This window comes from Schistocerca nitens, chromosome 8 (genome assembly GCF_023898315.1).
Source record: "Schistocerca nitens isolate TAMUIC-IGC-003100 chromosome 8, iqSchNite1.1, whole genome shotgun sequence".
Classification (NCBI taxonomy): domain Eukaryota; kingdom Metazoa; phylum Arthropoda; class Insecta; order Orthoptera; family Acrididae; genus Schistocerca; species Schistocerca nitens.
Genome location: NC_064621.1, coordinates 601,630,475 through 601,645,598, shown reverse-complemented (window position 1 = coordinate 601,645,598; position 15,124 = coordinate 601,630,475). Strand labels below are relative to the sequence as shown.

General features: G+C 37.2%; 3 protein-coding genes across 12 annotated transcripts in view; 1 reads left to right on the top strand and 2 right to left on the bottom strand.

Annotated features, from left to right (window-relative positions):
• Window positions 1-5,313: 5,313 nt before the first annotated feature.
• Window positions 5,314-6,802, bottom strand: LOC126199223 (serine--tRNA synthetase-like protein Slimp). The gene has a single exon (XM_049936014.1). It carries the CDS (start codon window positions 6,800-6,802, stop codon window positions 5,468-5,470), a length of 1,335 nt encoding a protein of 444 aa, XP_049791971.1. The 3' UTR covers window positions 5,314-5,467.
• On the bottom strand, window positions 6,692-14,216 carry LOC126199224 (zinc finger protein 593 homolog). The gene is made up of 3 exons (XM_049936015.1): window positions 13,964-14,216; window positions 13,776-13,876; window positions 6,692-7,059 (listed from the first exon to the last, which is right to left on the bottom strand). The coding sequence occupies exons 1-3, from the start codon at window positions 14,051-14,053 to the stop codon at window positions 6,843-6,845; spliced, it is 408 nt and encodes a 135-aa protein (XP_049791972.1). The 5' UTR covers window positions 14,054-14,216; the 3' UTR covers window positions 6,692-6,842.
• Window positions 14,217-14,360: 144 nt separating this feature from the next.
• Window positions 14,361-15,124, top strand: part of LOC126199221 (AT-rich interactive domain-containing protein 2) — a 323,635-nt gene continuing 322,871 nt past the window's right edge. For all 10 annotated transcript variants that reach the window (XM_049936005.1, XM_049936012.1, XM_049936003.1 and 7 more), the window contains exons 1-2: window positions 14,361-14,858; window positions 14,974-15,067. In XM_049936005.1, the coding sequence (XP_049791962.1) occupies window positions 14,767-14,858; window positions 14,974-15,067 (186 nt within the window). In that variant the 5' untranslated portion in view covers window positions 14,361-14,766. The remainder of the gene's footprint in view (window positions 14,859-14,973; window positions 15,068-15,124) is intronic.

The following is a 15,124-nucleotide window of genomic DNA, read 5'->3' as shown; positions in this document are numbered from 1 at the left end:
TGATTCTGTACTTCTACTCTGGAAACCACACTGTACTTCCCTGAGAATGTTATATTTATTCAAGTAATTCATTAGCTTGTCTTTCAAAATGGATTTTTTTTTTATTTTTGAGAATGGTGATGGTAAAAAACAATCCTTTCCCAGTTAATAATCATCATCACTTATGGTCCTTTTTGCATCGACCATATGCAGTTCAATTTTTCCATCGTCACAGAACCTGCCACTGACAATCATCTTCAATCCTTGCTATGGTCTGTGAACATGGGAAATTTTCTTTGTTTCACCTAAACAGACTCTGCATTTTGATTGTTGGGCTTTGAATGACACCCTACTGGAGAATTGTCTGTAAGCAAAATGTGCATCCTTTTCTTCTTTCCTTCAGAGTCAGAATCGCAAAAAGCGTCAGATATTACTCTTTAACAGAATGTCTGAATCCCCCTTCCCTCCCCCTCGCAGCATGGATTTTATTGGTTGGACACATGCATGTTCTCCCCAGTATTGTCTGCAAATGAGGACATTTACAGTTATCGTACTGGGGTTTTCCGTCTTTTCTGGTAGTCATCTGAGAAATTCAGACATTTGGCAACTGCTCAAGTCCTGGTACCAATTTCATCCTTTACCAAATGTCTGTGTTTGTTTTTACCATTTTGTGAGAGTTTTGTTGCTTGTCCAACTCTGCTGCTGTCGCTACCATTACCATTGCCTCTCTCAACCCAAAATGAAACTGTTTTTGGGTCAATGCCCAATGATTGAGGAATTTTGGTGTTGACATTCCTTTGCCACAGAGGCCTTGAACCTGGGAATTAACATGTTCAGATATTGGTCCCATTTCCTAATGACAGCCATATGAAAGATGAAAAACACAAAGAGCAGAATACATGTTGTGGTGGTCTTCAGTCCACAGACTGGTTTGATGCAGCTCTCCATGCTATTCTATCTTGTGCAAGCTTCATCATCTTCATGTAAGTACTGCATCCTACAACCTACTGAATCTGCTTAGTGTATTCATCTCTTGGTCTCTCTCTACAATTTTTACCCTCCACACTGCCCTCCAATACTAAATTGCTGATCCCTTGATGCCTCAGAACATATCCTACCAAATGATCCCTTCTTCTGGTCAAGTTGTGACACAAATTTCTCTTCTCCCCGATTCTATTCAGTACCTCCTCATTAGTTACACAATCTACCCGTCTAATCTTCAGCATTCTTCTGCAGCACCACATTTCGAAAGCTTCTATTCTCTTCTTGTCCAAACTATTTATTGTCCATGTTTCACTTCCATACATGGCCACACTCCATACAAATACTTTCAGAAACGACTTCCTGACACTTAAATCTACACTCGATGTTAACAAATTTCTCTTCTTCAGAAATGCTTTCCTTGCCATTGCCAGTCTACAGTTTATACCCTCCTTACTTTGGCCATCATCAGTTATTTTGCTCCCCAAATAGCTAACTCATTTAGCACTTGAAGTGCCTTATATCCTAATCTAATTCCCTCAGCATCACCTGATTTAATTTGAATACATTCCATTATCCTCATTTTGCTTTTGTTGATGTTCATCTTATATCCTCCTTTCAAGACACTGTACATTCCGTTCAGATGCTCTTCCAGGTCCTTTGCTGTCTCTGACAGAATTACAATGTTATCGGCAGACCTGTGAGTTTTTACTACTTCTCCACGGATTTTAATTCCTACTCCAAATTTTTATTTTGTTTTCTTTACTGGTTACTCAATATACAGATTGAATAACATCGGGGATAGGCTACAACTCTGTCTTTTAAGTAAGTCTTAGGCTCAGTGTTACCTCACGTGTTCCAACATTTCTATGGAATCCATACTGATCTTTCCCGTGGTTGGCTTCTACCAGTTTTTCCATCCGTCTGTAAAGAATTCGTGTTAGTATTTTGCAGCTGTGACTTATTGAACTGATACTTTGGTAATTATCACATCTGTAAACACCTGCTTTCTTTGGGATTAGAATTATTATATTCTTCCTGAAGTCTGAAGGTATTTTGCACCTCTCATACATCTTGCTCACCAGTTGGTAGAGTTTTGTTAGGATGGGCTCTCCCAAGGCTAGCAGTAGTTCTAATGGAATGTTGTCTACTCCCAGGACCTATTGAATACAAATGAATTTAATTGATAGGTAAACCCTTCAAATTGAAGGAAAGTAAAATTTTACAAAACTGTCTTTTTTTATCATCTTTGTTAAAATTTAGAGACTATAATTATTTTTCTTTTCTTTCATTAGGCGAAAACATAAGAATATGTAAAAAAAGATTGAATGGCAAATTTTCACTAATGAACCAAGTAACAGTGCATTAGATTTTTGAAGATGACATGTTTAAAAGATGTGCACTACCACAACACTTGCCAGCAGTGAGAATCAGTTCACTATGATTCATCACATAATACAGACTTAACATGAAGTTCATACAGCTAGCACCACCTGTTGGTGTAAAGTGGTAATATCTCCACGAAGCATCAAACCTCCACGGCTCTGCTAATAAAAAACGGAGAAATGTTCCATACACCCTGTACATTCTTTAAGTACAGACAATAGTGCTTCATCTATATCTGCTGACTACTTATTTATTAATTTTTGTACAGTTTTCCTGCCTGCATACTCTGTGGTGGGTATCATCATTGTACTTGTTGCCAATTTTTTTATTGGAACCTCTGATTTTAGGATTTTTTGTAATTTATCTACTTAACCTGAAAAATATTAATCCACATCATTTTTTATTTTCCACGGATCACTTCTCGACCTACCTGTTTTCTTATTTTACGAACCTTCCGGACTGCTGTGCTTTATTTTCAGCATTAACATACTGACTGTCAAAAGGCCACCAGTGGACACAGCAGAACCTTATGCCTGATGTCACGTGGCCAGCGGCACCCACAGCAGAGCCTCATGCCTGACACCATGGTCTGGCATTGAAAAACCCATCACTATGTGCAGCAGCCAGTGTGTTTAAGTATTGCTTTGTCATTTGCTTATTTCTTCTTTTTTCTATAAGCAACTCCATCCTGTAAACCTTTTTATATCTTTGGTAACAGTTTAGGAATTCTGACTCACTATGACATTTTCTTATGGAACTGAAACATTTCAAGGTCTTTGAGGACTTTCTTATCCTTCTCATTCTTTTCCGTATACACTCCATCATAGTTTAGATTAACAATACGGTAGAAAATTCTTGAATTTTGGGGTTTTGAAAAGGTCTTTTGTAGACGTGCAGTCTGGTGGACTACTTCTAGGCAGCTTTTACTTTCCTTAATGGGCAGGAACTATCAAGAATGTCCAAGATATTTTACATCTACAATGCAGTTTCCTTGTCTATATCCGTAACATGATTGATTACTAATGCTGAGGTTTTTGTTGCCATTGTTGCACTGTTGACCATCTGAAACATATCAAAACTGTGCACAATGGGAATGTTATTTGTTTTATGCACGGTACTTGTATTTACATTTATGTTTCCACTTAAGATTACCTTGTACTTGGCACTAAAACTTTGTCCGTGACCTCAGTTTACAAAGTTTCTGTCTATCTGCATTAGGTAAATAGACTCACAAAGAGCTGTTTTTTTATGGCAGTAGCTTCTAGTTAAACACCTGATATTTCAAAGCATTTCTCATTGCAAAGTGTCGTAAGGTACATGCGAGTTTAAACTGTGTTCTCTTTTTGATATGATACACAAGATTCCCCCCCCCCCCTTTATGGGTGTCCTACAATAATAGTTTGCTCTGTCATATCAGGGTTTCTGTTTATCTGCAAAGCTGTGTGCTGATTCAAATTGCTGTGTAGTTTAAAGATTTGAGTTAAACTTTAAATTGCTGTATTTTATTTTATACTGATTGAATGTTTTGATGGATTATTAGATATATACCAATTCCAATGTCACTTGCCCTTGTGGCTTCTTTCTGAAAGCCACAGAACAGCATTATATGGAGGAAAAAAAAACTTTGTGCTTGGGTCCCAGGACTGACCAGTGGGCTACACCACACTTTTCTATAGCTAGGAAGGAGTTGTCTGTGTGTTCAGTTTGCGCATCTTGATATTCTGTAATCCAGTTTAGTAAGCACCAGCTCATAAACTGTTTCTGGATATATTGCCTGCATTTGATACAAACATGCCACCCTGCCGTTGCCATCTAATTTCATTAATATTGCTTTCACTAGATCACTTCTCCAGTTGTTTCACTTCATGTGCCAGTCTTATATAGTTTCTAACTTTTTTTTCTTTTGAAAGTAATGGGACATGTTACATTGAAATATCTGAAGGATTTGAAGTTATTCCATTTCTCTCCAAATTTTTCAGCACCAAACACATCATTCCAAGTCTCAGACTGCAGTGGAGGACTTTTGGTTATTAACCAGTTCTCTAAAGATATTTCACTTAAACAGGGTGTATCATAATTAATGGTGTAAACGCGTACAGTTGAAAGCACACAATACTAGAAGCAAAAAAAGTCTCAGTAAACGTAGGGTCGAAAATGCATACCTCAAGAGCTATGAGCAATCATTCATCTTCGATACTGTTAAACAATCTCTTCTACTTCACGTTCTTTGCTTTCCTTTTTTTGGAAACTGGTACTATAGACCAAAAAAAGAAAAAAAAAGTCCTGTAAAGGTGCTCTAAAATCCATTCCTTAAGAGCTACGAGCACTTGTTCATCTTTGCTACTTTGAAACGCAACTCTTCTAATGATAACGTGCTCGTAACTTTTAAGGTACGCGTTTTAGAGCATGTTTGCTGGACATTTTTTTTCTTATTTTAGTCCATACTACCACTTCCCAAAATATGGAAAGCAAAGAACTTGCAGTAGAAGAGATTTGTTTCCCAGTATCAAAGATGAAAAACTGCGTGTAGCTCTTAAGGTGTGCATTTTCGACCCTGCATTTACTGAGACTTTTTTGCTTCTAGTATTGTGTGCTTTCAACTGTATGCGTTTAAATTATGATACACCCTGTTTAAGTGAAATATCTTTAGATAACTGGTTAATAACCAAAAGTCCTCCACTGCAGTCTGAGACTTGGAATGATGTATGTATCTTCCCTCATCTCATGCATACTGAGTGAATCATACATAATTAGTGTTTCAATTGTTTGGAAAAGGTGATGAGAGGAGTTACAATGTATTGCATCAACTCTATTATGTAAATTGGTGTAGATCTGATCTATACAGTTAGCAACATCTTTAAGTTGTTTCTGACAAATTACAGTTGCACAGAATATAATTCCTCAGAGGGAAGGTATAGTTTTCAGTAATGCTATGATGAATAGAAGGTATTAATTGAACAAGTAATATAAAAAAGCACTTTATAATTTTATTCTGAAAAGATTTTCATTTACACACAATAACAGTAACAGCTACATACATTACTAGCCAAAAACACATTTCTGCATTTTATTTAAATAATTTACTATGTCACTTCTTCATTCTCAGTATCTCCAGTCTAAATTAAATATTCAAGTCTGAAAAATGTCCATTTTCTAACACACAGCCTAGAAACTTTGGCACAGATAGCACAGTTCCTGACAATACCTGCACAAATTTTTTATCCTTCTCTGGTGTTTCATAATACATAAGCAAACGTTTGCTTATGTAATTATTACACAATGAAAGATATCCAACTTCAATGAAAGACTTATTGTGTACAGAAAACATCTGAATGCTTGCTCTTAAACTTTCCCATTGCTTGAGTGAGTTGGCAGGGAAAAGCACAATTCTGAAGGGTAGTCCCAGACTCCTGTATATACCTGTAACAGCTTTTAATGTCCGTTGGAATTCTGCTTTCAGTTCTTTCAGAGTGTCTGAAGTTAACACAAACAATTCCACACATGATGCCTGGCAAGTGTGAAATAATCCTGGCAAACTTTTACTTTGTATGGGACTATATTGTCGACCTATTGTAAAATACCTAAATGGAAGAGAACTTGTGACAATGGTCTTTGCATGACAAGCACAGTATGCAGGCAAAGAAGCACCTCCGACTAAGTGAAGCCTATTATTGATATCTGACACACCCGTGTCGCTGTGTTCTATAGTGAACACTGATACTGAATTAATGTGCTTCATTCCACATCCTTCAACTACTATGCTCCTTACAAAGTCAGAATTACATGTCTCCGCAAATTCTGCTTCGTGAAGTGAATCAGCAAAGTGCTGGAGCAATTTTAATTCATAAACTGCTGCAGCTCCAGTTAAATAGTAACAAACTGGACTAAAATATCTCACCAAATTTTGTTTGTTTCCTATCACAGTGTGGCATTCTGAGGGGCCCTGAGGTAAATTACCAAATTCATACAAAACTTTTTCTTCCATTTCGGGTGTATCAGGGTCTAAATCATTTGGCAATGACAAAAACTGCCCAATCGCTTTTTCCTGCATTTCCCAAAATTTCTTAGTTACTTTTTTAATATCATCTCTTAATGACCTACCTTGCACTTTGAGTTTCTCTATTTCCTGGAACTTATTGTTTTTCTTTAAGGCTTTTGTTATATTGGCTATTTCTATGCGTTTCTGTTCCATACACTCTTTTGTCTGTTCAATAGATCTTAATTTTTCCCACAACTGATGGACGTTATCAACATCAAGATCAAGTTTGCGTAACATGACATTTCTCTTCAGCTTTTCTAAACCCTGAAACCTTTCCTCACAATCAAGATGTGGAATCAGAATTGATGCAGTTTTATGTGCTTTATTACCTGTAACAAATAAAGTTGAGCTGCAGTATGTTCGTAATAACATACTGCATCCACATACAGATTTCATTAAGTGGGAGGCAAATATCATTTTCGATTATTTTTCTAAAGTGTTTACAGAAATGACTATTTTAATCAGTCATTCTGTCACCAGATTCAACACAGGTATCATCTCCTGTACTCTGTGTTTCAATCTTCCTTCTCTTGGGAGGTTGGTACTGGCCTTTGCCAGCAGCTCTCTCTGATTCTTCTACGGTGTATGGTTCCAGTTCAAGAGCTTTCAGCCTACGCTTGTGAACTTTCGTCCGGAAATGATCAGTCAGTGCAGATTCATCAATGAAATACCTCCTGTGAAAAAAATTGAAGGCAACAACGGTAAAATTAAAAACAAAGGAGAGAAGAGGTTACAAGTGTTTTATACACGTAACATGGAAATTTTTAATGATGATATAATCAGAGCATTACATGCATTGAAAAGACTGTAAATTAAAACAAGAATTGGCAAATTTCCCTGCAGATGGTTAATTACTAATTTTAAAGAAAATGAATTCGTTTTAAGAACAGAATTGCAAAATCACCTAAAGTTGCTGTAATGTGTATTTTTTTATGGGTAACTAGTATCAGTCATGTGCCCATCTTTAAGTCACTTACATAAGAAAAATGTATAAGAAAAGCATATTCCAAAATAGTTAACTTGAACTATTGTATATAGCAGATACTCATGGGTACCATTATATCAGGTTAAAGGAAGGTTCCACAGCATCAAGTACACAATTATTATTAGTTACAGCTTCTATGATTTAGGTGAAAATACAAAATGTTTAAAGACATTAAAAACACAGTATACATGTTATAGTTACCTGCCACTATACATGCATCAATTATAATTATATGCATTTTCCATTAGTCACTAAATGCACAAACTGACAGTGCATTGCACTGTTCAGCATACTGTCTCACCAAAATTGTAGCAAATAAAGCGTATGAAATACTGGAACCATGCATATGTGATGTGACTTTTGTGTACATCTAAAATCTGTCTTAATATGTATACTATTGTTTTTAATATATTTATGCTTATTGTATTTTTAGCCGTACCATTTAGATAACTATAACAATTATGTACTTTATGTCACGGAACCTTCTTTTACCATGCTATAGTGACACCCGTAAGTATCTGCTACACACAATAGTTCACCAGAATTAGTTGCACAAAGCTATTTTCTATACATCTTAGTTATTGTGCACACAATTTAGAGATAGTCACTAAATGAAAACTGAATTTCTGTAAATAAACACACATTACAGCAGCTCTCGGTTGTTTTGTGATGTCATGCTGTAAATACATCCAAGTGATTAATTCACCTTTTCTCCCTTCTTTTACAGGAGAATGTGTGAGGAGTACAGAATGGAATTTCTACCATCCATATAATACACCTCCAAGGATAGAAGCATTGTAAAATAACTAAGATTGATCTTTTTATTGCAATATAACCAATGAGTGGAATTATAGGCACAAGTAAATAATTCTTAAATGTTTCATGTAGGCCTAACCAAATCTGACTATGCTTTAAAAAGTGACAAAATACAATGAACGTTTGTATGTCAATTTTTGGCAAATTTGGCAAACATTTCTGTATTGAAATTCACTGGCTCCACCAATGCTCCAGCAAATTATTACATTCCAAACTAATCTAGTACTCAGGCTATGCTACAAGTCAGTGTCAGCACATTTAGTTTTTTTTTCCAGTCACCAAAGAAATACAAAAATCAGTAACCAACCTTAAAAATCATAACACCAGCACAGTAAAAGTTATTCTGGCACTCTCCATATTAAAAACCAGTGTAAACAATCTATTTTCTGCCAAAATAAAACAGATCCAGCAATTTTCTTTGTTTGCCATGTACTATCTCGTGCTATGACAAACGTCAACAAATAGTCAACATCTATACACAATGCAAGAGCTGCTGAAACTTGAATGCTTTTTAGCACAGAAGTCCCAACAGTACAAAATTTTAGTACAACGCAGGAAGATCTGCAAAGGGGTGACACTTGATGCAGAGACTGACAGTTGATCCTCAACATAAACAAATATAACATACGACACATAAATGGACAAAAATATCCGTTATTGTATGATTAGAAAATTGCTGTGCAATCACTAAAAGCAGTCACACCCACTAAATATACAATGATGCACGCACAGCTATTTAAAGTGGAACAAATACACAAAAACTAATTGCAAGCAAGGCAGATATCCATTGGGAGAACCCACAGAAAGTGCAGTCCCTCCACGAAGGAGGTAGCTTTCAAAACCCTCATTACACCGATACTTTAATATTGCCCATCAGTCTGTGATCCATACCAGAAAGGCTTGATAGAGGAAATAAGAAGATCCTAAGAAGAGCAGTGCATTTTCTTACAGCCTTATTTAATAAGCATTAAAACATCGAGGGGATGCTCTGCCAACCCGTGGCAAACGTGCAAGGTAGATTCTGCATCACTGTGTGTTTTACTGTTAAAGTTCAAGAACTGACGATCTAATAAGAGTCAACCAACTGCTTTTGCCTACATCTCTCACAGAAATACCTTGAAGGCAAAATCAGAGAGATTCAAGCTCGCATGGAGACTTACCACCACAGTTCTTCTCTTGCTATTGCCAGTCAATATTTTATATCCCCTCTACTTTCACCACTGTCATTTGCTGTCCAAATGGTGAAACTTGTCTATTACTTTAATGCCTTGCCTCATTCCCGAAACTAACTCCCTCAGTATCTGCTGACTTAATTTGACTGCACTCCATAATAGGAAAGGTGGAAGAGACAGTGGTCATAAAATACCCTCTGCAACACATTGTAAGGTGGATTACAGAGTAATAATGTATACGCAGACATAAGACATAGCCAGCTGATGAAAAACGACTAGCCTGTAGAAAGAAAAATAATAAATGACAACAGCTGTCATAAAGGTTATATGCTTATTTTAGTCCTTAGGTGGCCAACTAAAGAAATTAGTATAGACGACAATGGTGGTAATAATAATAATAATAATACATAATAATAATGATAATAAAGGTAATGTGATTGTAGGTTACATTACATTCAGTACCAAGTAACTAACTGTGGAATAAAATAATACAGACAAAGGCTTCCAACTTTTCTGCCTTAAAAGAAAGTTGTTGACAATTACAATTTACCAAGACGTAACCACAGAATAACCATGTTCTGACATTGCTGCAAAATCATTGAGATATCTCACGGAACACAGATATATGGTCAGCAAGTTTGAAAATCCAAGTTCAGATGAACAACAAATTTGAGGACATCAGACAACTACAATACAATGCCGCAAGATATGAGCCTGTAATAGCTATAAATGGAGAGGTCTTGAAGCGCAAAACCAGTCATGGTGGTTTTTATTTTAATAGAGTTAAAAGCAAATTTTTGTGCTGCTGCTATATTAACTGAATGTCTCAAATCAATCAAGTCCTATGAATACCTGATCATTACAATTTGTAGGGCTGTGAAATGGAATGATTACGCTGGCTCAACTTTTGATTCATTGGTAGGATACTGGAAAAATGTAGTCAGTCTACTACGGAGATTGCTTACTAATCACTTGTGCATCCCACCTTACATTACTGCTCAACTGTTTGGGACCTAAACCAAATAGGACTATCATGCAATATTGACACAATTATCAGGATGAACCAATACCGGAGCCCTCCTTCATCCTGTAATGTAATGATGATGTGGCACATAATGCTGATGTGGCAAACAGAAAAACACTAGAACACTGACAATATTTCTTTTGCACCTGTATTAGTTTCTGGGAAGTATGTTGTGGTGACACACTAATCTGCAGCATAGCCTGAAGTCGTGGTTAGGATGAAAGGTGGCAGTTTGGTTGAGCCATTGAATATATACAAAAGAATGCAGCAAGATGGCCACATATTTATTCGGTTCATCGGGAAGCATCATGGAAACATTGAAAAATGTGAATTGGCAGATGCTTGAAGATAGATGGCAATTATCCCATGGATGCCTACTTACCAAGTGAGTGTAGAATCTAGAGCTATTTTCATCATCCTATACAATGAGGTGACAAAAAAGCACGGGATACCTCCTATTATTGTGTTGGACCTCCTTTTCTCTGGGATAGTGCCCAAGTCAATATAGCATGGACTCAACATGTCACTGGAAGATCCTTGAGGAAATATTGAGTCACGCTGCTTCTATAACAACAGATAATTGCAAAAGTGTTGCCCGTGAAGGATTTCCTGCACGAACTGACCTCTCCATTACGTCCCGTGTCAGACAATCTAGATGACCAAATTATTTGCTCGAATTGTCCAGAATTTTCTTCAAAACCAATTGGGAATAACTGTGGCCCAGTGACAGTGCGCATTGTCATCGATAACAATTCCATTGTTGTTTGGTAACATGAACTCCATGAATGGCTGCAAATGATCTTCAAGAAGCTGAACATAACCATTTCCAGTTAATCATCCGTTCAGTTGGACGAGATGACCCAGCCCATTCCACACAAACACAGCCCACACCTGCCTGCACAGGTTGACAACTCGGTTCCATGGCTTCGTGTTTCTGCACCACACTCGAACCCTACCATCAGCTCTTACCCACTGAAATAATGACTTATCTGATCAGGTCATAGTTTTCCAGTTGTCTAGGGTCCAACATATACGGTTGCAAGCCCAGGAGAGGCACTGCAGGTGATGATGTGCTGTTAGCAAACGCACTCACGTCAGTCGTCAGCTGACACAGTCCTTGAACACCAAACTGTCCTAATGGATATGTTCACGTACATCCGACATTGATTTCTGCAGTTATTTCATACACTGCTGCTTGTCTGTCAGCAGTGAGAACTCTACGCAGACGCCACTGCTCTCAGTTGTTAACTGAAGGCCATTAGCCACTGCGTTGTCCACGGTGAGAGGTAATGCCTGAAATTTTGTGTCTCTGCACACTCCTAAGACTATGGATCTCTGAATATTTAAGTCCTCAATGATCTCCGAAATGGAATGTCCCAAGAGTCTAGCTCTAACTACCATTCTACGTTCAAAGCCCGTTAATTCCGGTCGTACGGCCATAATCACATCAGTCACTTTTTCACATGAATCACCTGAGTACAAATAACAGCTCCACCAATGCACTGCTCTGTCATACCTTGAGTACACAATACTACCTCCATCTCTATATGTGCATATTGCTATCCCGTGATTTTTGTCACCCAGTGTATATTGTTCCTGCAGGAAATACATAGACAATATCACACTCATTTTAGCATTCACAGTGGCATTTAAACGGTCTTTCTTTATAGTGAAATTTAAGGAGTCACTCTTTCTACACTCCAACCATGATTGGAATAGGAGGAAACCACAAAATCTGATACCACAATGGCACAGACGAGGGAGAGCAGGGAAAGAGACTAGCAATCTCTACGTATACATTCACAACCACTACCTGTCCTCTAGTACTTCTGGACTCATCAAGAACATTTTTTTAGAATACTACTGTAACTCCAATACTCAGTGTTTTCATTGTGTCAGTAATATATTCATTACTTTAATTAACATGTGTATACACAGAGCTTTTCCTTAAGCTCTATGAGGAGGACATGAGCACTGCTTCATCACTCATTCTAGCACTAATACAACACATTGAAATGGGTCATTATATACAACAGTGGTTATTATAATGCTATGGCACATAGCGATATTTTTCAGTAAAGACACAGAACACTACAGACAGTTACCAATTTTCAATTAGAGAATTAAATATTCAAACAAAAAATTTCTTACAGTATGAAGGTAATGTAAGTACTCACTATTTATTTTTAATGTCTATATTTGAACAGTTGAAAACACCTGCTGACTGAAGTGGCATAGGCCTAATCATTACGTCACTGAACTTAGTTCAAGAGGACACCAATCCACTATTTATTTCTCAGTGGTGGGGAAAAAAAGTGTGCTTCAGACATAAACTTAACTGTCACTAACTCCTCCAGATACAACAGCAATCTAAGGTTGTTTACACAGCACTCTTCATTACAGGTATCAAATAATTACTTCCTAATTAAGTTGTAAGAGTGCACTTTTAGCTTGCACAAGAAGTTCAATTAATAACATAATCTGCTCAAATAACTTATCAAGCAGTATGTGTACCATTAGTTCAGGGAGGCGAGTGTGGGGGAAATGGTTTAGGAATCAGCACCAGGTGTCCTGGATGTGTGCAGTAATGCAGAGCAAAACTATGTTAGTTATGTGGAGTACATAGTGTGTATCTCAGATAATGTTCTACATTAGGAGCCAACAGAGTAAGACTGTGCAGTTATTCAGACAAAGACCTCATATTTAGTAGGTTTCAGTTACTTTGTTCTGACACCATGATCTGGTTCTCCTAAATCTTTCTGGAAACTACTGGAATGGATTCTTCATCAGTGCTGTGCCTGACCACCTGTCCTATACACATAAAGCACTGCCCTAACCTCATAAAAGCATACCTGTAAATTGTGATTTATTAGTGAGTGTGTTTTATGCTATTAATTTTCAGTCTCCTAAGATGACAAATCTTATATCATCGCAAAATTAACGCTGGATAAATAAATATGTATTCAATCATTAATATGAAATCAGCTACACGACTTCTGAGTAACCTGCTACTCTATTTCTGCCTTATCATTTTTCACAATAATAGTGGAGATGATGACTGATGGAAATTTATTTCTGGGCACTCTTAAGACAATATTTACATCGTAATTAAATTTCCTCCAAAGTTACTATACGATCTTCATGTCATTCAACTTTGGTTACTACATACACAAATATAGCCTAAATTTATCATATTACACATTAATTTTCGCAACCTTGTAGACTTAAAAAGCATAGCAACTTCGTTGTTTAATTTTAAACATTTCAGTCATCTGAGTTCAACTGTGTACACATTAAAAACTGCAATACAAAAACTACTAATCTTCTAAACAATAAGCATTTCTAGCATGCAAGCATTTCTAGCGGCATGCAACTACTGAGAATGTTACTCACGCGCAATGCAAACAATAAAACTGTGCATTTCCAGGTTTATCCAAATCTATTTCTTGATTTAGTAGCAGTTTTGCATTCTTTTCTTTCATATCCTCATCAATCTGCAATTACAACCACGTGTCATGGTTTAATTTTTAATAGTCATTTTTCCATCAATAACCTTAAAAGACAAACTGACGCTTACTAACCTCATCAAGGTCTTTCGTTCGGCGCTTCGTTCTCCATTTCTTCTTCAAATGTGTATCGCCTTTATGATATTTTTTCCTTTTATAAGTCATTGTTTGGCTTCGAAATACTTCAGCGTGTCTGACGATATCACAAAAATTCACAAAATCAGTAACTCTTCACAGAGGCTATAATTGCTACTGACATCTGTGTTCAGTGTACGAACTATAATTTCATCGCGCTCTGTACGCCGAGACGGGAATCGACGTTATGGACGCGTTGCTTGATGTCGTAGCGTTACTAACGGTGGGGTTTAATTAGACCTAGACAAGTTTTATAACACAGATTCATTGCAAACTACATTTTAAAGTAGAAATAACTTGTATCTGAGTATCTATCCGCCGTCTTTGGGCGTAATGGCCGACGCCATTTTGGCTTGCAGTGACATTACACATAGGAAGAAACGTGCCGTTACGTGTATGTAACATTTTTGGTGCATATTTGTGATTATTTTGGTGCAAAGTACTAAACTGTGCGCCATGGAAAAGTTACGGACAACGTGTGAGTGGTTGTGCCGTGTACTGGACTCTTGCTGTGTGCTTAATATCGGACAGAAGTAAGTTGCAACATTGGGAGTTGGAAATCCAGTCAACCCTACGTCTGCGGGAGTCGAACAATACCCTTCGTCGGTTGAGCCCCAACTGCTATCTTACCGTGGTGTATCTGCTCTTCGCTGCGACTACGTCACGCGTATCGGGACTCTAAATGGATTCACATAGCGTAGTAACACGTGTGGTGCAATAAACAAGAGTGTTTCAGTGTTAATATGGCCAAAATTCTTAACAAGGACCCAGTCACATACCAACGGGAACGTGACAGTTTCATTCGAGAACTTAGGCAATTCCACGAAAGCCGTGGGTAAGTGTACTTTTATTTAAAATTTATTAAACATCTTTGTATGTTTGTTTGGGTTTGGCATGTATCTATGTTAAGTTATTCATCGTAATACATTATAATGTCTTGTTGTTTTCAGGACTCCATTTCGTAAAATACCGAAGATTAACGGCCATGAAATAGACTTATATCTTCTTTATGTACTGGTTACAGCTCACGGAGGATGGATAAAGGTGAGTATACTAAGCAGAACGTGGCATTGTGTTTGTATTTACTTTGCGGTGCATATC